Source organism: Astatotilapia calliptera, chromosome 9, assembly GCF_964374335.1.
Source record: "Astatotilapia calliptera chromosome 9, fAstCal68.1, whole genome shotgun sequence".
Classification (NCBI taxonomy): Eukaryota; Metazoa; Chordata; class Actinopteri; order Cichliformes; family Cichlidae; genus Astatotilapia; species Astatotilapia calliptera.
The window spans coordinates 35,657,984-35,679,886 of record NC_137430.1 but is presented as its reverse complement, the minus strand read 5'-3'; the positions used below and the strand labels follow the sequence as shown (position 1 = coordinate 35,679,886).

The 21,903-nt window shown below is 42.6% G+C and overlaps 1 protein-coding gene across 6 annotated transcripts in view; it reads right to left on the bottom strand.

Annotated features, from left to right (window-relative positions):
- Positions 1-1,278: 1,278 nt before the first annotated feature.
- Positions 1,279-21,903, bottom strand: part of LOC113029561 (protein NLRC3-like) — a 39,501-nt gene continuing 18,876 nt past the window's right edge. For 2 of the 6 annotated variants that reach the window (XM_026180472.2, XM_026180473.2), the window contains exons 5-10: positions 15,010-15,183; positions 12,667-12,840; positions 11,194-11,367; positions 10,762-10,935; positions 10,287-10,462; positions 1,279-10,151 (exon numbers count right to left, since the gene is read on the bottom strand). In XM_026180472.2, the coding sequence (XP_026036257.1) occupies positions 10,300-10,462; positions 10,762-10,935; positions 11,194-11,367; positions 12,667-12,840; positions 15,010-15,183 (859 nt within the window). In that variant the 3' untranslated portion in view covers positions 1,279-10,151; positions 10,287-10,299. Of the gene's footprint in view, positions 10,152-10,286; positions 10,463-10,761; positions 10,936-11,193; positions 11,368-12,666; positions 12,841-15,009; positions 15,184-16,767; positions 17,426-21,903 lie in introns of those variants that run through there. The other 4 variants (XR_013911587.1, XR_013911588.1, XM_026180474.2 and 1 more) reach the window with 4 other exon arrangements.

Below are 21,903 nucleotides of genomic sequence, written 5' to 3'. Positions count from 1 at the left end.
TAAATCCATAGTAAAAAAGAAATTTAAACCGGGTCAAGTTGAACTACAAACACCACCAAGTGTGGTTCAATTTCTTACTCTTAAACCCCCCAAATTACTATCCAAAATATACAGAATGCTTTCTAAAACAGATGAATCAATATCACTTCCTATTGCAAAATGGGAAGCGGATTTATCAGTTAACTTAGACCTAAACTTCTGGTCTCAGATTTGCTTAAAAACCTTTCATCTAATTAGAAATCCCAGTCTTCAATTAATTCAATACAAAATATTACATAGAGTGCACTATACAGGTCATCGGATGTTCAAGATGGGCTTTACGTCTACCAACAACTGCTCACACTGCCAAACCAATTCACCGGACAATTATATCCACGCTCTTTGGTTCTGTCCACCAGTTCAGAAGTTTTGGCGCGAGATATGTGAAGACTTATCGAAGTGTCTGAAATGTAACATTCCAACTTCCCCCTTAGTGTGTTTGTTGGGCAGCTTAGATAATGTCACTTCAGAAAAGAATATAGCCCATATGGTTTTCACTGCCCTATGCATAGCCAAGAAAACAGTCCTCATGAACTGGAAAAATAAAAATAATCTTAATTCTAACCAATATAGAAATTATCTATTAGATTACATTAGTCTTGATACAGCCTCTGCCACCACATCAGATCAATTGCTCTGGGCTCCTTTGATCAGCTCCATCACCTAGTGGGGGTGGGGGGTCATAGTTTGGTCCCGCCTTCACTGTTGTGATTGGTGTGGGGGTAGGGACAGGCTTAGGGCGTCGGGGGGTTCCCCGGAGGCATCTTCCTTGGGGGGCTCAACCCGGGGTAGCGTTCATGTCTGGTTAGGAGCTCTGTTGGCTCTCAGGTGACTGTTTCCTCACGGCTGCGTGCAGCGGGGCTAGGGGAGGGTCTGTGCTGACGGACGTGGGTTACTGACCTGGTAGCCTGGCTGCCCCTGGGTGGGTCCGGGATGGGCGTGAGGTTCTGGGGGCGCTCCGTCTCTGGGCTGGGACCCGGACCGGGCCTCGGGGGCTTGGATCCTGGTTGGTGTGTTGCCGGGGTTGTGGGCGGGTGGGTGCATGGGGGCCCAGCCCTGGAGCAGGGTGCCGCCTCAATTTTATCCCACAACTTAGACATTCACATTACTCACACTCTCATTACACATACATATAGAATCTTGGGGGTGGGCACGATACACGGAGTCCAAAGTACCATCAGGGTGTACACCCCACCCCTGGCATCGTTGCCCACCTCTCAATTTTAAATACAAGTCAAGTCAAGTCAAGTCAACTTTATTTGTCAATTCTGCCACATGTACAGGACATACACAGAATAGAAATTGCGTTACTCTCAAACCCTAGTGATTAGAAAAATGCAAATAAAATAATTAAAAAGTAAAAATTTAAATAAATACAATACAATTTTACGTATAACAAAAAAAAGCTATGCAATATACAATATACAATATTCAAGTAAGAAGGCATAGTGGTGCAAAATAGGCAAATAGTGCAAATGGAGATTTAGTAGTGTACGGTAAGAGATAGTGTAACAGCAAAGTCTTATGAGGTAATGGCAGTCCAATGCTCCACAAAGTGACTGGAGCAGGCCAGTGAGTGCGTCAGAGAGTGAGTGTGTGTGTGTGTGTGTGACAGAGTTCAGTGAGACCGTGGTGGAGAAGAGGGGAGAGGGGGGCAGAATCGGGAGGGAGTTTAGCTTCCTGACAGCCTGATGGATGAAGCTGTCCTTCAGTCTGCTGGTCCTGGCCTGGAGACTCCGCAGTCTCCTCCCTGACGGCAGCAGCTTGAAGAAGCTTTGCACTGGGTGCGTGGGATCAGCCGCTATGCAAATACACATAGACATTGAGGGCTAGCAGGAGGGACCATGCGCTTACCTGCTGCTCTCTGGCAGGTAGCTCCAAGCCCTCCTGGGTTTTAAATGCACCTTAAAACACACATGCATCAACACTACAATGAGCGGCTGGAGGGAGGTTTGGAGTCTTCTCTCACCCCCATTCTCTGCGACCTGCTGGAGCAGGGGGGTTAGGAGGAGGAGTTGGCCGTCCGACTGCGGTCTGGAGTGTGGAGCCTTCCTGCTGCTGCGGAGTCGGGGCGGTCTGCCTCCCCCCACCGCAGGGAAAAGGGAAACACCACCTGGGTCTGGGTGCAGTTCCCCCCTCCAGGGGCGGGGGCACCTAGACCCGGTTTGTAGAGTACGCTTGGGGAGTGTGATCGTGTGTACAACGTCTCTTTATGTCTGTCTCCACGTTGGTTGAGTGTGGAGTAAGTGCATATGAGAGCATGAGGGTGGGAATGGATGTTTGTATCTGTGTGTGCCTGTATGTCTGTGTCTATATGTCAGGTTGGGTGTCAGGCGCCACCTCTCTGGGGACATCTCAGGACCTCCAAGGTTTGGAGGCCTATCTCCCCCTACCACCACTTCCCCTGCCAGTGGCGGACCCCCTCAGACATCGGTGCGTTGGTGGTTCTTTGTGTCCGGGGGTGGGCGTCCAGGTACACACCGGCTCACTCCTTGGCGGCCGCTTATCGGGGCCTGGAGCCTGGGGCTCGCTCGGGCTACTTCGGAGGTGGGGTGCCCCCGGCCTCTCGGCCTGGGGCTCGGTCACTCAGGCGCAGCTGGCTGCCGGCGGAGCTCACGGGCGCGTCACTGCAACTCCCCCTGGCTTCTGCTCCGCGGCTGCTGAGTGAGCCCTCATCTGGGACTCTCCTCAGCTCTTTCTGGGACAGTGGCGCAGCTGCCCCTCTGTTGGTCTTCCTTGGTCTCTTGTGTTCTGGGGGCCTCTGGATGTCTGGAGTTTTGATCTCCTCCACACCTGCTTCATGCCCTGGAGGATGGGGCTGTGGCCCCCCCACACCCTCTAGCAGATTATTACATGAAGGAACCTTTTAAAAAACAAAAAACAAGCGCGTCCATGCTCACAGGTGTACACATGGGTGATCACACCCACAAACTACACCCTTTTTGGCTCCTACCTCAAAGCACACTATGTTCTGTTGATCTTATGTGCTGCACAATAATGTTTAACATTTAGTATTTACTGTCATATTCCCATATATCATTGTGATGTTGTTTATTCTATTACTCTTGTTCTCTTCTGCTTGCTTTCTTTTTTCTTTCTCAGCAGGTGACCCAGGTGATTGATATATGCATTTTTTTTCTCTGCCCGTTCTGTTGGTTTTTGTCTTTTGCCCTTCTCCCCCGTCCCTCTTCTCAGCTGTTTCTCTTTCCCTCTTTCTTTCTCCCCTTCTTTCCCCCAGTCAAGTCTGTCCCGTATTCAGTAAGTGAAAATAAAATAAACAATAAAAGGTGAATCAAATGGACCATTACGGCAAGGCTGGGATGGTCAGTTTGGTAAAGTAAATCCGTTGGGCATCTTTCTTTGCCTTTAGACAACAATTCTGAGGGCAAAAGAGCCAAACGGGACAGGCAAAAAAAAAAAATAAAAAAAATAAAAAAAATAAGAACAACCCCAGGTTTCTCTTGAGCACTGTAGCCAGGCTGACAAAAAGTCAGAGCTCTTTTGAGCCAACAATCCCTTTAACGTTAACTAGTAATGACTTCATGAACTTCTTCACAAATAAAATTTTTATCATTAGAGAAAAAATTACCAATAATCATCCCACAGATGTAATATTATCTACAGCTACTCTTAGTACCATCGATGTTAAGTTAGACTCTTTTTCTCCAATTGATCTTTCTGAGTTAGCTTCAATAATTACTTCCTCCAAACCATCAACGTGTCTTTTAGACCCCATTCCTACAAAACTGCTCAAAGAAGTCCTGCCATTAATTAATTCTTCGATCTTAAATATGATCAACCTATCTCTAATGATCGGCTATGTACCACAGGCCTTCAAGCTAGCTGTAGTTAAACCTTTACTCAAAAAGCCATGTCTAGACCCAGCAGTCTTAGCTAATTATAGGCCAATCTCCAACCTTCCTTTCATATCAAAAATCCTTGAAAGAGTAGTTGTCAAACAGCTAACAGATCATCTGCAGAGGAATGGTTTATTTGAAGAGTTTCAGTCAGGTTTCAGAGCTCATCACAGCACAGAAACAGCTTTAGTGAAGGTTACAAATGATCTTCTTATGGCCTCTGAGAGTGGACTCATCTCTGTGCTTGTCCTGCTAGACCTTAGTGCAGCATTCGATACTGTCGACCATAATATCCTATTAGAGCGATTCGAACATGTTGTAGGTATTACAGGTACTGCACTGCAGTGGTTTGTATCATATCTATCTAATAGACTCCAATTTGTTCATGTAAATGGAGAGTCCTCTTCACACACTGAGGTTAATTATGGAGTTCCACAAGGTTCAGTGCTAGGACCAATTCTGTTTACATTATACATGCTTCCCTTAGGCAGCATCATTAGAAGACATAGCATACATTTTCACTGCTATGCAGATGACACCCAGCTCTATCTGTCCATGAAGCCAGATAACACACACCAATGAGTTAAACTGCAGGAATGTCTTAAAGACATAAAGACCTGGATGGCCGCTAACTTTCTGCTTCTTAATTCAGATAAAACTGAGGTTATTGTACTCGGCCCTGAAAATCTTAGAAATATGGTATCTAACCAGATTCTTACTCTGGATGGCATTACCTTGGCCTCCAGTAACGCTGTGAGGAACCTTGGAGTCATTTTTGACCAGGACATGTCCTTCAATGCACATATTAAACAAATATGTAAGACTGCGTTCTTCCATTTGCGCAACATCTCTAAAATGAGAAATATCCTGTCTCAGAGTGACGCTGAAAAACTAGTTCATGCATTTATTACTTCCAGGCTGGACTACTGTAATTCATTATTATCAGGATGTCCAAAAAACTCACTGAAAAGCCTTCAGCTAATCCAAAATGCTGCAGCAAGAGTACTGACAGGGACTAGAAAGAGAGAGCATATTTCTCCTGTTTTGGCTTCCCTTCATTGGCTTCCTGTTAAATCCAGAATTGAATTCAAAATCCTGCTCCTCACATACAAGGTCTTAAATAATCAGGCCCCATCTTATCTTAATGACCTTGTAGTACCATATCACCCTATTAGAGCACTTCGCTCTCGCTCTGCAGGCCTACTTGTTGTTCCTAGAGTATTTAAAAGTAGAATGGGAGGGAGAGCCTTCAGTTTTCAGGCCCCTCTTCTGTGGAACCAGCTTCCAGTTTGGATTCAGGAGACAGACACTATCTCTACTTTTAAGATTAGGCTTAAAACTTTCCTTTTTGCTAAAGCATATAGTTAGGGCTGGACCAGGTGACCCTGAATCCTCCCTTAGTTATGCTGCAATAGACATAGGCTGCCGGGGGATTCCCATGATGCATTGAGTTTTTCCTTTCCAGTCACCTTTCTCACTCACTATGTATTAACAGACCTCTCTGCATTGAATCATATCTGTTATTAACCTCTGTCTCTCTTCCACAGCATGTCTTTTATCCTGTCTTCCTTCTCTCACCCCAACCGGTCGCAGCAGATGGCCGCCCCTCCCTAAGCCTGGTTCTGCCGGAGGTTTCTTCCTGTTAAAAGGGAGTTTTTCCTTCCCACTGTTGCCAAAGTGCTTGCTCATAGGCAGTGTTGGGGAGTAACGGAATACATGTACCGCCGTTACGTATTTAGAATACAAAATATGAGTAACTGTATTCCGTTACAGTTACCGTTTAAAAAGGTGGTATTCAGAATACAGTTACTTTGTTGAAATAAATGGAATACACTGGGGTACTTTCCTGTTTCATTTTGTCGCGGGTCAGGACTGTTTGGGTTTTGTTTGACAGCTACGTTCTTTTGTTCCAGGCGGCAGCGTTACGGTTGCCATGGTTACAGGGCGACGCTCTCTCTCTCTGCGACTGTGTTTCCTGGGTGAGAGAGCGCCTTTTCGTTGTTGTTGTTGTTGTGCTAAGCTAACAGGCAGAATGCTACAAGCATAGCTCTAAAGAATGTAGCATCATGGGTAGTGTAGTCCGTACTGCTGGGAGAATGGACTGCCATACACGTTATGTGTCTGTGAGCGCTAGGAGGGAGAAAAAGGGGAGTGGAAAGGAACGAGCAGTCATCGAGCATGTAAATATAATAATAACCACTGCAGCCAAGAAGAGTGCCTGACGAGCCCAGTTGTAAGTAAGCTATTAAGACTCGACTGTACACTGTGTTCGTGTTTTCCTCCGAAAACAACAAGTTCCGTTGGAGCAGCCTTTCAACGCCTCTCTCTGTCTGTCGCAAGAAAAGTTGACCCACACAACAAAGTAGAGCTATTTTTCGGCTACCAGCCGACAGGGACCCCGCCGTATTATGCTGGGCTTACACTGTGCGATTTTTTCAGTCACGCGATTCAGCTCCTGCTCAAACTGTACGATTGACTCGCAGGGGTTAGAAGTTCATAGGTCACGATGCAGGGTCTCACACTATACGGCCTGATGCTCTGATGCGACCTGAGTGCTCACACTGTGCGTCCATAAAAATGAAGGTTATAACAGAAATTCTGTCGCTCGCTCTCCCTCTCCGTCTTTCACTCACACAGACACACCACCACCATCAACTTTGCTAAATTGCTAATGAAAAACATTGGTCAGGCAGCTGTGATTGAGCAGCAGTGTCGATCCAACTATTTTCACGGTTGTTGTGGTCGTGATAATTTTGTGAGGCCACATCGAAAGGGCTCGGATGGTTCTACAGGTTGTGCCTCCATCGCTTGTGTCCAGATCACACGCTGCACTGCCGTGCTACGCCGTCTTTTTCGCTGACATTTGTGTTTGCGCGTGCGCAGTGTGGCAAACTGCGGTGACACCCTCACGACCAAGCGATTGATGATCGGGAGCTGGTCGTGAGGTGTCAATCGCTTCTCGTTACCCCACGTATACTACACGATGCACGACGCACGATGAAGGCCAAAATCGGGCCGATCGCCAAAACGATCGCACGACTCAAAAATCGGCTCAAAATGGGCCAAAAATCGCACAGTGTGAGCCCAGCATTAGTCAGAGGTCCCTTTACTACAGTTCGGAGTCGCGGACCTTCAATAATAGTAATAAATCACACAGCAACAGTACATTCACGTTGTTGTAAAAAGCATGATAATATTGTAGCGGGTCAGGGCTGTACAGTTATGTTTTGTGTATGTTGCCATGGTGACGGGTGACGCCCTCTCGCTGCGACGGTGTGTCCTTCCGGGGTCAGAGGGCGCCCTATGTGTGTTGTGGTTGCCGCGCTGAGCAGTTAGCTAGTGGCAGTGTGTTCTTCTGCAAATGTAATAAACGGCTGTGCTCCCTGGCTAGCTCACGGGAAGCAAGACCAAACGATACCTCCGTCTCCTCCTTGTCTGAACTCGCCACAATATATTAAGTAATCCAAAGTATTCAGAATACGTTACTGTCATTGAGTAACGTAACGGAATAGGTTACAGAATACATTTTGGGGCATGTATTCTGTATTCTGTAATGGAATACATTTTAAAAGTAACCTTCCCAACACTGCTCATAGGGGGTCATATGATTGTTGGGTTTTTCTCTGTATCTATGAAGCGCCTTGAGGCAACTTATGTTGTGATTTGGCGCTATATAAATAAAATTGAATTGAATTGAAGTTGATGTTAATGTGGTCTACTCTGTACTTGTGTTCGGTTCAGCCAGTCATTTCAATTCAGCCAGTCATCCTATGTTCGGTTCAGCTGCTCGTGATAATAAACACCAGCCTTCACCTACCTGTGAGTCCAGCGTTTGGGTCCTCCTTTCCTCACCCACACAGTACCCACTGACAATTCATCCTCAAGCATCCAGGTAAGTAAATCTCCAAAGGTTGATTCTGCTTATCTGGATGTAGCGTTTTCAGTGGGAGAAACATTTTGTCACTCATCCAAGTGACCTCTTCAGTCTCAGCTGACTGCAAGCTTAACCAATCTTATAAACAGTACATTTGCATAATGACTGAAACCAGCCCAGTGAAGGAACAATGGGCTGGGAGGTCAGTTCCTTCATCAGAATTATGCAAATTCTCATGAGAGCAACAGGACCACTCTCAGCATCGACCAGGTGTGTTTGCTTTTGGAACTGTGTCTTCATTCCACCTACTTCACATACAAGGGTCAGTACTACAGGCAGAAACATGGGTGTGCCATGGGCTCCCTAGTTTCACCCATTGTGGCCAATTTGTACATGGAAGAAGTGGGAAAGAGGGCTTTGTTATCCTACCCTGAAACAACACCAAGCCATTGGTTCAGGCATGTGGATGACACCTGGGTGCATTTTTAAATACATATTTGGCCTTGTATGATAAACATTGTCCATTGGTATCATTTAAGTATAAGAAAAAGAATAAGAATATGAAACCTTGGATAACTAAGGGTCTTGCAAATGCATGTAAAAAGAAAAATAATTTATATAGAAATTATATAACACAGAGAACTAAGAATGCGGAAATGAAATATAAAGTTTATAAAAATAAGTTGGTATTAATATTGAGGAAAGCCAAGAAAGACTACTATAATAAACTTTTTCAGGAAAACAAGAATAATATTAAGGGCATTTGGAATATTTTTAAGGAGGTATTGGGTAACAAGAACACACCCTTAGATCGGCCTAATTATTTTATTAAGAATAATCAAGTTGTCGAAGACAAGACTGAAGTAGTAAACGAATTCAATTCCTTTTTTCTAAATGTTGGACCTAAAGGTCGTTCTACAAAGTATTGACTCAGGGGGCTGAATAATTACGCACACCCCACTTTGTAGTTATTTATTTATAAAACATGTTTGGAATCATGTATGATTTTCATTCCACTTCTCACCTGTACACCACTTTGTATTGGTCTTTCACATTGAATTCCAATAAAATTGATTCATCTTTGTGGCTGTAATGTGACAAAATGTGGAAAAGTTCAAGGTGGCCGAATACTTTTAACATCCATGTAGATGCTAAAAATGACACATTCCAGATCTTGTTTTAACATATGGCATAGAAAATGAACATTTAAGAATTTTTCTTGAAAACCCTCTCTTGTCTAGTAATTTCCAGATAACATTTAAATTGCCTTGGTAAATCATGCACTTGATGGTGACCTGTGTAATCGGCTTGAAGTTGTTCTGCATTGTTGTTAACAACATTACCACTGAATTCCTGATGAAAGCTCTTAGGGTCCTGTTGATGTTGTATAGTTCTACGCATTCCACTATCGATCTGCATGGTGTTGAGTTTTCCACTCTGGTGTTTCTGCTAATTTCTATCTCTGCCTTTATTGAGCCATATGCCTGTTCATCTTAGCCACTATGATGCCCGACAGGAGCTTCCACGTGGTACTGAAAATCTGAGGCAGGTTATTGGCTGGTAGTTGGATTGGACAGATCCCTTCTGAGGACCCTTGGGGATCAGGACTGCCCACTGTTCGATTAGCTTTTATGGTTGCGTTTAACCATTAGCAGCTACTCTGTGTTGGATGTCTACAACTGTGATGTTACTGGATCCTGTTCAGGGACCTTGCTGTAATCTTCTCCCAGCTCTGCTAGCCACAGGTTGCATCCTTCTCCCATTAGGTCTTCCAGTATTGTTCTGTCTCCAGCCTTGGTGGGGCTTTTCTCATATTGTTCATCTGACACTGAGAGTACACCTTGGATGGTTCAGTGGAGAACATCTTGTTTGTTATAATGGCTTCTATCTCTCTGGTTTACCATTTCAAGTGAATGAGTCTTTGCTTGGCAGTTTCTAAGGCCTCAGGTATTGGCAGCTTGCTGTACCTAGCATTCCTTTTTACATCACATCTTTGTGCAGCTCTGATAGTTGGCTAACTGCCCTCCATGCTACATTGATCTTGGCCTCTAGTTTCATTCTCCATTAAAAGTACTGCTTTTTATCTTGTAGCCAAGCATAGTAGTGATCCCTGCCAACAAGGTGTAGGGTGTAGTTGGTCACGGTAGGGATTTCCCATAATGGTGCATTCACATCTTCTTATAGACCTTACGACTGTAGTTCACTGAATCAAATGAAAGCCTTTATATAAATTTAAATAAAGACATCAAATGACTATCTTAAGGGAAGGAAGACAAAATAAAATAATAAGTAATTCTAGGATGTTTGAATATGAACTCAGGGTGGTGATAGGCAGCTTAATGAAGGATGTCTCCTCCTCCATACTCCAGGTTCATGTAAACCTGCATGGATCAAAACAACAAATTACTTTTGGGTCAACTCAGAAATTATTCAAAATAAACATTTGACAAACGACTTTCTGTTGGTGGCTAGTTTTGAAATCTGTCCAAAATAGGCAAGTCTATTACTTTACTGACCTGACCAGAGTCTTTAATGAAGTGCCTTCAGAGACCAAAACATCAGCTTCAGTTCTTCATCAGTTTTCTTTAACTTGTTCAAACTCAGGTCAAGCACTCTTAGGGGACATTGGGTCGAGTTAAGAGCTAAGGACAGATAATCGCAGCCTTTATCTGTAATCTGACAGTCCTTTATCCTGTAGAAGGAAAGATTTTTATTTAACAGTGACTGCTGTTTTTTATAGACTCCACATAGGGAAAATAGATATTATACCTTAGAGTCTTAAGTCTAAAGTTTTATATATATATATATATATATATATATATATATATATATATATATATATATATATATGTGTGTGTGTGTGTGTGTGTGTGTGTGTGTGTGTGTGTGTGTATATGTGTGTGTGTATGTATGTATATATATGTATATATATATGCAAAATAATTATTCCTGGGATTCAGACTCTGCAAAAGGAGAAATTTGATTTTTTACCTTAAAGTCGTCAGGCTACAATTTCGATTCTCCAGCCCAGCAGACAGAAGTTTTACTCCGGAGTCATGCAATTTGTTGTGGCTCAAGTCTAGCTCTGTCAGACAGGAAGAGACTGACTTCAGAACTGAGCCCAGAAATGTACAGCAGCTTCCTGGTAGTTCACAGTGAGTAAGTCTGAAATTACAGTACATTTATTTACAATTCAGTCACAAAATTTTGCTCGTCATGTAATGTTACTGGCAGTAGTCCTGACTTTTTTAATTGTCTGGTGAGTCTGAGAATAGACAAGTCACTACAGAACAATTTGAAGAATTATTATTAATTCTTTACATTTAGAATTATTGAATAAAGGTTACTATAAAGGAGACCTTTATAGTAAACCTAGATTACTTTGGATGAGATTATAGATATGTGACACTGTCAAACACAGACCTCAAGGTTTCCAGTCTACATTTTGGACTTTCTAGTCCAGCTGAAAGCTGCTTCACTCCTGATTCCTGTAGCTCGTTTTGACTCAGGTCCAACTCTTTCAGATAGCACAAATTGTACTTCAGAGCTGAACCTAAATGAACACAGCTGATCTCTGACAAACTGCAGGACCTTAGTCTGAGTTTATAAAAGAAAAAAAAAAGGAAAAAATATCAAAAACACAACAACAAATTTTTCTAAGTAAATATTTTTCAAAAAGGTTCTTTTGACATTAAATCTCACCAGATATCGATAACAACGCATCCAATTCACACATGAAAAGATACCAAAACTGAAAATCTTAGAAATATGGTATCTAACTAGAGTCTTACTCTGGATGGCATTACCTGTGCCTCCAGTAATGCTATGAGGAACCTTGGATTCATTTTTGACCAGGATATGTCCTTCAACGCACATACTAAACAAATATTTAGGACTGCTTTCTTAACAGGCCCCTTATTTTATCTTAATGACCTTATATTACCATATCAACCTATTAGAGCACTCCGCTCTCGCTCTGCAGGCCTACTTGTTGTTCCTAGAGTATTTAAAAGTAGAATGGGAGGGAGAGCCTTCAGTTTTCAGGCCCCTCTTCTGTGGAACCAGCTTCCAGTTTGGATTCAGGAGACAGACACTATCTCTACTTTTAAGATTAGGCTTCAAAATTTCCTTTGTTTTCCTTTTGCTAAAGCATATAGTTAGAGCTGGATCAGGTGACCCTGAATCCTCCATTAGTTATGCTGCAATAGGTGTAGGCTGTTGGAGGATTTCCATGCTGCACTGGGTGTTTCTTCTGGACTCACCCTTCTCTCTCCCAATATGTGTTAATAGACCTATCGGCATTGAATAATTAGTTTTTATAAATTTCTGTCTCTCTTCCACAGCATGTCTGTAAAGTCTTTCTTCCCTTTCCCCAACCAGTTGCAGAAGATGATTCTTTTGCTGTTGAAAGGGACTTTTTCGTTTATACTGTCACCAACGTGTTTGTTTAGGGGGTTATATGATCGTTGGGGTTTTTTCCCCTCTGCATGTATTATTGTAGCTTCTAGCTTACAATATAAAACTCTTGTTTTGATTTGGTGCTGTGTAAATAAAAGTGCATTGAATTGAATTGCATGTGTTTATTATTATTTGTTTGTTTATTTATTTATGTTAAGGTTAAATCTTGCTTTTTTCCGCCTTTCTTCTTGTTTGATGCTTTTGGGCAATTTGAAGAAACTGTGAATAATACTTTACATTTTAAAGCCAGCCAGCTATTGTCAACTAATACATTCATATGATAGAGTCTTCCAAAAAGACACAAACTTTTGCCAGCATGTGCATCAAATTCCAGGCTTTTGGTTTTGGGTATACAGTACCTCTTAGTTACCATTTTAGAAATCAAATAAAATTATTTCATGCATATCATTAAAAAAATATCTAAATATTGTTTCAGACCTCAAAGTCTCTAGTCTCCAGTCAGGACTCTGTAATCCAGCAGAAAGTCCTGCCACTCCTACATCATGCAGGTTGTTTCTGCTCAGGTCCAGTTCTCTCAGGTGGGAGGGGTTAGACTTCAGCGCTGAGACCAGAGAATCACAACTGATCTCTGTTAGTCCACAGTTAGCAAGTCTGTTGTTACAGAATAATACCAAGCAGAAAAGGTTAACATTATTATCATGTAAAATTACTCAAATATGCTTCACTGATCAGTAATAGAAGTTGATCTATATATTGTAACAAATGTACAACAAATAAATTGAGGACTTTTTTTGTATATTTGCCTGCACAATTTCAAGAAGAATACTACTCACAGCACAAAAAGTAATGTACTTTCAAACCAAAACTAGAAACTATTAAAAGTAATTTGAAGTGCATCCAGAAAATATTCACAGGGCTTTACTTTTTCCAGCAGTGCAGTCGGTTTTGGGGGAATTGCCAGGAGAGGATGGTAGACAGCTGGTAACCTTGGTTTAATCATGCCTGCCCTATTTAAGCAGTACGTCGGGACTCAAATGAGTGGAGAGTTGGAGGAGAGAACCAGCAGCAGCAATGACAGCAACAATGTGCTGGTGGTGGCAACATCACCTGGCAGCCACCCACACAGTGGTTGCTGCAGCTGTTGCCCTTGCCGGTGGGAGTGGGCCCAGGTAGCAGCTCTCAGCTTCCTTTGAGTAAGTGTACTGAGCAAGGATGATCAAGGGAGGTCAAGAGCTAGTAACCATTGTTCAATCATGCCTTCCCTGTTTAAGCAGCACGCCAAGACTCAGAAGTAGAGTGTGGGAGGAGACGAGCAGCAGCAGCAATGACAGCAACAACAACGTGCCGGTTGTGGAAACATCATGTTTTCGAAATTTCTGTGGTTTTTCTGCAGCAATGGCTACATTGCTGCTGGATTATAATCAATTAACCTATCCCCACAAGCTGCATGTCTTTGGACGGTGGGAGGAAGCCGGAGTACCCGGAGAGAACCCACGCAAACACGGGGAGAACATGCAAACTCCACACAGAAAGACCCCGGCCTGATGGTGGAATTGAACTCAGGACCTTCTTGCTGTGCGGCAACAGTGCTAACCACCGTGCCACCGTGCTGCCCTGTATACAGTTTATTTATTTTATTTTATTTAATTTACACAATAAAAAATAAATAAACTGTATACAGTTTATTTATTTTTTATTGTGTAAATTAAATTTTTGTAAAACTAAGGTTCCATGTGTCACTGTTGAAGTGGGGCATTAATCAGTGTGATGCCACTTGTAAACATGTTGCATGTGTGGGGTTTCCCAGCCAGAGCTGCATGGACTCCACACTGGTGAGGCACACTTTCTGTAGCTCCTCTCCCTGTACTAAATTGTACATTTAAATTTGTTGTATTTTTCTTTGCTAAGTATTAGTTCTTATGGCTAAAAGCTCCCAAAGTGTTTTTGATTGCTTTGAACGAGACAAATAGTAATTGGAACTTCATTTTATCTGTTACACCATCCGTTTATGTGGTCCTTACTTGTGCTAAACAGGGATGAGGAGAGGCCTGCTGTTGCTGTGTGACACTGATTTTGCTGCTGCACTTTGTCTTGTATAGTAAATGTATAGGTTTTGTTTTATGTGTATAATGAGTTCATGACCTGAGGCTGCACACTGAATAGTATTTTCAGCCATGTTGAGAAAAGTTAAAGTTGTTTGAATATGTATTGTGTAATTGATCCATCTTAGTGGGGATTTAAATATTACAAGTTATTATTAGTGGCTTCATATTTGTCTCTGTTTTACCCCACTATAACATTTGATTTTAAAGTGGCTGTTGGGAGAATCCACACCGTTGTTTTGATAGATTGTATTTTCTTTTATATATTGTAAGCAGAGCTGCATGGACTCCACACTGGGATGAGGAGAGGCCTGCTGTTGCTGAGTGACACTGATTTTGCTGCTGCACTTTGTCTTTTAGAAATAAATCCAGTTTCCAGCCAGTCTGTGTCTGTCGTCACAACGCAGTCAACCATTTGAAATCTGCTACCCCAAGCTTGTAACATTATACCCAAGAGGGCCTGAGGCTGTAATTGCTGCCAAAGGTGCTTCAACAAAGTATATAGAATTTTGAGGTGAAAAAATGAATTTAATCACTTTTGGAATGTAAGATGACAAAATGTGCAAGTGAAGCACTGTGAATACTTTCTGGATACACTATGTTTTAAACTTGAAAGTCGTAAACACAGGTTTCCACACAGCCCCAAATCACCACTAAAAAGTTATTTGTGACTAAAAGTTGTGATTTATGAGGTTCAAAAGGCAAAAATTAAACTAACACCAGTGTTTTAAGTCGACAGTTTGGACTCTCCAGTCCAGTAGACAGCTGCTTCAGTCTTGAATCCTGCAGTTTACTTCCTGTCAGGTCAAGCTCCGTCAGGTGGGAGGGGTCAGACTTCAGGGCAGAGGCCACAACTTTGTAGTGAGTCTCTGACAGCCAACATTCAGAAAGTCTGAGATTGAAGAAACAATGGAAGTCAGGGATTTATCCTAAATACTAAGGACAGAAAACAAAAATGGCAATCACTGTAAATGGAAAGTTAAAAAAGTGCACTGTGGAGCACTCATAGCTGTTGAGTCATATTTATCTCATGGAAGACCAAAGTGAGTGGATGTCAACGGACACCTACCTACCCACTGTGGCCTCTCACGGTCATGTTTGTTAGTACATTAATAATAAAAAATACACATTATAAAGGATAAGTGGAAGAGAATGAATGGATGGAACATCATAAAGGTAATTGAGCTATAGAAGAATAAATACGTTATCCCACAATGAACAGCAATTAAAGGTACAGTGCCACAAGTGGCTGGTAAGGGCCTTATACTACAATAGAATAGAATAGAATAGAATAGAATAGAATAGAATAGCCAACTTATTATCATTTAGTGCATACACCGGTTACTGCAGGCTAGAACGAAATTTCAGTGCATTTATGTGCAATTAATAGCATGCACAGCAACTATGAAATCGTGATGAAAAACAAAGAAGAGTAAATAAGTTATGAAATAACGAAGTTTGTTAAAAATCAGTCAAAGGAAAGCAGACATTGTGAAGGATTTGTCTTGGGACACATGAGGCTGAGAGAATCTTTTTACTGTCATATGCTAAAAATACAATAAGTATTATATGCTGTCCCTTTCAGTGAAAATAAAGCAATCTAACTATTCACACAGACAGACACCATGTCCAGCTGGTTAGCCACAGGATCTCTGGTCGTCATTCTCAACCACCTTTGGGGATGTATCCCATTTTGAACTCAGAACTTGCCAAGCAAAGACTTCAAAGACCAAGTAAAGACTAAGGCCTCAGGTATGGGAAGCTTGCTATACTTCTTAGGCATCCCTGTCTTCATCACACCTTTCTGCAGCACTAGTAGTTGGCTAACTTCCCTTTGTGTTGCCTTTATCTTGGCCTCTAGTCTCTTACTCCATGGAGGGTACCGCTCGTTGTGGCTGTTGATCTTGTAGCCAAGCATCTCAGTGATCACTGCTGCCGTGGTGTAGATTAACTGGTTGGTTTTGGTGATGGTCGCTGTAGGATTTTTTAGTAGACCTTCAAAGGACACTTCCTACAGTCTTGGTAATCAGCCATGGAGGGCCCAGGTTTCCAGCTTAGTTATAATCCTGCTCTCACACTCAACACCTTCAATGCCCAGATGTTCTTGGGACTTGGTACCCAATCTCAGAGGGTGGGGATAATGACATCGCCCCGCTTACTTGACATCCTGGCTCCCCCTTGCCAGGTGTTAAAGATTCCATGGGTCCCACATACTCTTCATGTTATATCTTCCTATTCTCATTCCTTGACCCCTTTATGCTTACTTGTTCCAGTAGCCAGGACACCAGGACACCTGACATGTAACTTGTTAACCCAGACAATATCCAAGCCTGGCTTCAGTTATATATATCTCACACATATCCGAGATAGGCATGGGAATTAGAGGGGCCTAGCCTGGGGACCCTTACTGGATACATATGCTCTAGTCAAGAGTGCGACCCCCACTGCTTTATTTAATTATTTTTCTTAATCAGAATCAGAAAAATAATACTTTATTTATCCCAAAGGATTTTAAAGGTTACAGCAGGCAGCTCGCTAATGGCGCATGCACACTTACAAAGGAACCTTCTGACCAAGCTTTACTCAAACATCACATTGGGAAGACATGTCAGAGAGGTAGGCTAATAGGAAAAAACAACAAAAATACATAACATGAGGTCAGAAGAGAAGAAAAAAAAAACTCCACTAAGACTGAGCTCCTAATGGGAGAACAGTTTGAGAACAGAAACGGTGCGTTGGTGGTTCTTTGTGTCTGGGGGTGGGCGTCCGGGTACACACCGGCTCACTCCTTGGCGGCCGCTTATCGGGGCCTGGAGCCTGGGGCTCGCTCGGGCCACTTCGGAGGTGGGGTGCCCCCGGCCTCTCGGCCTGGGGCTCGGTCACTCAGGCACAGCTGGCTGCCGGCGGAGCTCACGGGTGCGTCACTGCAACTCCCCCTGGCTTCTGCTCCGCGGCTGCTGAGTGAGCCCTCATCTGGGACTCTCCTCAGCTCTTACTGGGACAGTGGCGCGGCTGCCCCTCTGTTGGTCTTCCTTGGTCTCTTGTGTTCTGGGGGCCTCTGGATGTCTGGAGTTTTGATCTCCTCCATACCTGCTTCATACCCTGGAGGACGGGGCTGTGGCTCCCCACACTCCCTAGCAGATCGTTACATGGAGAAACCTTTGGAATGCAAGCATGCTGATCCACACAGGTATGCACACAGGTGTACCAACGGGTATTCACAGACGCGGACTACAGCTTTCTTGGCTGCTGCCTCAAAGCACATTGTGCGCTGTCTATCTTGCGTGCTGCACAATATCGTTTATTATTTAGTATCTACTGATATCTACTGCTAGCTAGTTTATTGTGATGCTGCCATTTTTTTTTTAGTATGTTGCTCTTTGTTGTTTGCTTTCTCTTCTGTTTTTTTTCTCTATACAGGTGACCCAGGTGTTTTGTTTTCTTTGTTTGTTTGTTTTTTGTTTTGTTTTTCTTTCTTCCCCCCCTTCTCACCGTCTCTTCTCCCCTTTGGTTTTCTTTCTCTCCCTCTCTTTCTTTCATTCTTTCCCCCTGTCCTATCCCACAGTCATGTCTGTCCCGTTTGTAGCAACTGAAAATAAAATAAATTCATAATTATAATAAAGGTCAATCAAATGGACCAATATGGCAAGGCCATGATGATCCACTTGGTAAAATAAATCCGCTTGGCATCTTTCTTGGCCTTAAGACAACAATTCTGATGGCTAAAGATCCAAACGGGACACAAAAAAAAAAAAAAAAAAAAGAGAACAGAAAAAAAACACCCCAGCACAAAAAGCACCTAACTGTCAATACACCATAGAAACACAAGACGGGCAACAGGAGTGGGTAAGGGTAAGAGACAGCCAGTGTAGACAGTGCATCCGGTCCTGCAGCATGTCTGCACTGGTGCAGTTGACCCGCCATCTGCCCCGGGAGGGAACCAAAGCATGGGAGGAGGCGTTAGATTCGGGGGAGTGGGGGTGATAGTGAGGGTGTATCAGTATCAGTGTACATGTTTTGTGCGTGTGCGTGTATCCCATGCTCAGCTGAGAGAAAGTGTCACCACGCCCGGTTAAGCGAAGGTCAACAGTCTCCAGTGGACCCAGGTGGCCTTGAAGGAGGTACAAAGAGTTCTGACAACAATCCTGTTATCATGGAGAATTTTGTTGTTCTAGTCAGCTTCGACCATGGCAAGCCTTCAGCTGGCGCCACTGGGATAGTTGCATGAGCGAAGATGGTGAATGTTTGGGTTTAGTGCGAACAACTGCATCCAATTTTTTACAGTTGGTCTAATGTCCATCACTGGTCCCCAATTCTCTCAATTCCCATTGTTCTTCTCCAAGATCTTATCCATATTGCCTTCAAAACACAGTCTGAGTACTCACAGCCCTGCCAATCGTCTATCATGTTGGCCAGCCTTATGGGATTTTGAACAGCTGTAGCCGCTTCTTGTTCTTCAATAAGCCAGGTCCGAGCCAGCTCCAGTCAGCCAGAAATCTGTTATTGTGGTTCCGCATTGGTAGATGTCCTCCATCGAAAGTGTCACCAGACACACGACGCAACCGACCATTGAGTATCCGGCAGCAAACGTGTCTGCAGGACAATCGGACTCTCCCAAGCCCAGGAGAGTGTCAATTCTGTTACGGGACCAGTTGATCAAATCCATAATTATTTAGATTTTAGAGAACAACACTGAGAAACTCCTTCAGGGATATAGTTAGACTGGAACCCATCGCCAGATCGTCCTGTCTCAGGAAAACCAGGGCCATCACATATGTCCCCTTACATCCCGCCCATCACCTGTTTGACCCACTGGCCTTTGGTCAGCGCTTCCAGACTCACAAACAGCTTCTTCCCCTGGCCCATTCGGACTGTAAACAACACTACTAAAGAAAACTTCACAGAGCAAAGCACAACATTCAACTACTCGTTAGCCTCAAGACAAAAACAAAAAACATAACAAGTAATTTACAAAAACAAATTAATGGAAAGGCTGATCAATTCTAAAACAACATTCTTTGAACACATGAAAGTCAGATCAACCTCCAAGATAATGGATGGAAGAACAAAAGATGGAGCGGACACCTCTAAATGTCAAAAATGACACCACAACAGAACTGTCAGATAGAGCAGGGCGATATGGCCAAAAATATTTATCACGATATATATTTGACAATTTGCGATAATGATATAACTGACAATATAATTGATGCGAGACAAAATACAACTCCACAACTTTACTAGCGCAAAAAAAACCCCATCCATTTATTTTCACTTAAACAAGCAGCTGTTTTTTTTATGTGCATTAAAGCTATATAAAAATTTAACAGTGAAAATGCATATTCCTTGCTGAAAGTTTAACCAAAAGGCATTTCCAGTAGAAATGGGCTGACATATCCTGAGCATAACCATATATAATGTCCACTGAAGTTAAAAAGAGGTGCTTTGCTACATTAAACTGCAGTGTGCCAAATAAAAAAGGTCAAATATGTATTTTTCGGACCATAGGGTGCACGGAATTATAAGACACATTAAGCGAAACAAAGCAGTCAGATAAATCAAACTTTATTGAACTCATTCTTCTTGCTTCCTCCACTTCTGTACTATTGATTCATTAATGCTGTATTCTATCACAGCTGCTCTATTCCCATGTTGCAGTATATTAATGGCTAACTTCGTAATGTGGATGGATTATCTCAGTTGTTCTCCTGACTGAAGTTTGGTCCGTTTACAGCATCCTGCCGTGCAATTGCATTTGTCCCTAACCACCAGGAACCCTCACGTTAACTTTTATCGAGGGGAAAAGTGTTAGCGTTGATTCCTCCAGCTTCACTGTTTATGTTATGCTAACATAGCTGCTAACATAGCTGTGTCGCTAGCGATCACGTAGCACATCATTATATACCAGCTAGCCCAACTTCAGTAACCCTACAAACGTCACTGCTGTTTAGTTTCCTGTCTTCATGTATGTTGGAAGTGATAGCAGAGCAGTACGTTTGAATTTTTTCAGAAATCTCTCAGTCAGAACATGCTTTATCATGCTTAGGTAACTAGCGAAACTAGCGAGCTAACTTCCGCTAGCTTCCTGCTAACTTCTAACTTCGTTAAATGTAATAAATTCTTTTTTCATGGATGCCTGGATGTAGAGCTGGGCGATAGAACGATAACAATATGTATCGCGATATAACTTTTACTCGATAGAGAAATTAAGCTATCGCGATAGACCTCGCCGCGCTTGTCCTCTTAAAAAAAAAAAAGGTCAGCCAATCCAAATTAAGTAGCGCAGAGCCGAACCAATCACAGCCGCAGCGTCACGTCGCGTGACTTGTTACGTACAGCACAAGTGCCAAGCCGCACGTGTGTTTGTTTGGGAAGCAGCCAGCGGGTAATGGAGCCAGCGCGTAATGGAGGAAATGAGTGTGCCGACTAGAAAAATCAACCGAGCGTGACCTTAAGAGAAAACAGATGATGGTTCCAATGCCGGAGAGATTGTCGAACGGAAGAGCCATAGAAGCTCCGTAGTGTGAAGGTATTTTGGCTATTTCAAGTCTGACAAAAAATAGAGTAGCGTGCACTGTAAATTGTGCCGAAAACAAGTCTGGAAATACAATAAACTGGTGCATGCGTCACACTGTGCGCCACGTTATTGTTTTGGTGAAATGAATTTCTACAATACTGTTACTGTTAATTCTACTCTCTGCAGTGTTTTAAATGCTTACATATATACACAGTTACTGTCCCTCCACACATACGACTCGGTTCTGCTTCTATGCCCCAGCTTTGTTTACTTTTTCCCACCGAGGCTTCTAGACTTCTGATTGGCCAACATTTCTGCACGGTTAGGAATCTAGCGCCACCTGCTGCTTTGGCATGTTCATAGCAGCGTTTTCCTTCATTTCTGCCTTTATGTGTGGACGGGATTATTTTTTAAAACGAAAACGGAAAATCTCAGTTTTCAAAAATACCCGTGTACGTGTGGACGTAGCCTCAGTCTCTGACTGGAAGCGCTGATTCGTCATTCGGCTTTTGTCAGACTAAAGTAACTGTTAAAACTGTTTGAAAAGATAAGCTATACAACAAGGAGAGATTGAGAATTTCCTTTTAGTTCTCAGTTTATTTGATATTGACAAAAGTTAGTCAGTTTTGTCTGTTCTTCTGTAAAACAAACTAAGATTTATTTTTAGAATTAATATTTTGTTTCTAAGTGGATTTGACAATTTAGTCTGTTTCGTTTGTTCTATTTTGAAACTTAAACGCTTTAGCAGCTGCCTTTTGTGTAGTTTGCAATATTTGCCTTTATTTATCTGAAAAAGTCTCATGTTCCTTAAGTACATCTACCCTGTTGAACTTATTATGAGAAATAAATATTTAAATCAAAACAAGCTGCTGATTATTTCACATTTTACTTGTGAGCAACGGCACATTTAAATCTTACAAATATAGTTATTTGGCTTATATCGTGATAGATATCGTTATCGACTGAAATGAAAAAAACATATCGTGATATGAAAAAATCTCATATCGCCCAGCTCTACCTGGATGTCAAACTTCATAGTTACACCTGGTAAAGCAGCAATGCTGATCGTTTTATTAAAGACGAAAGAATTTAGAC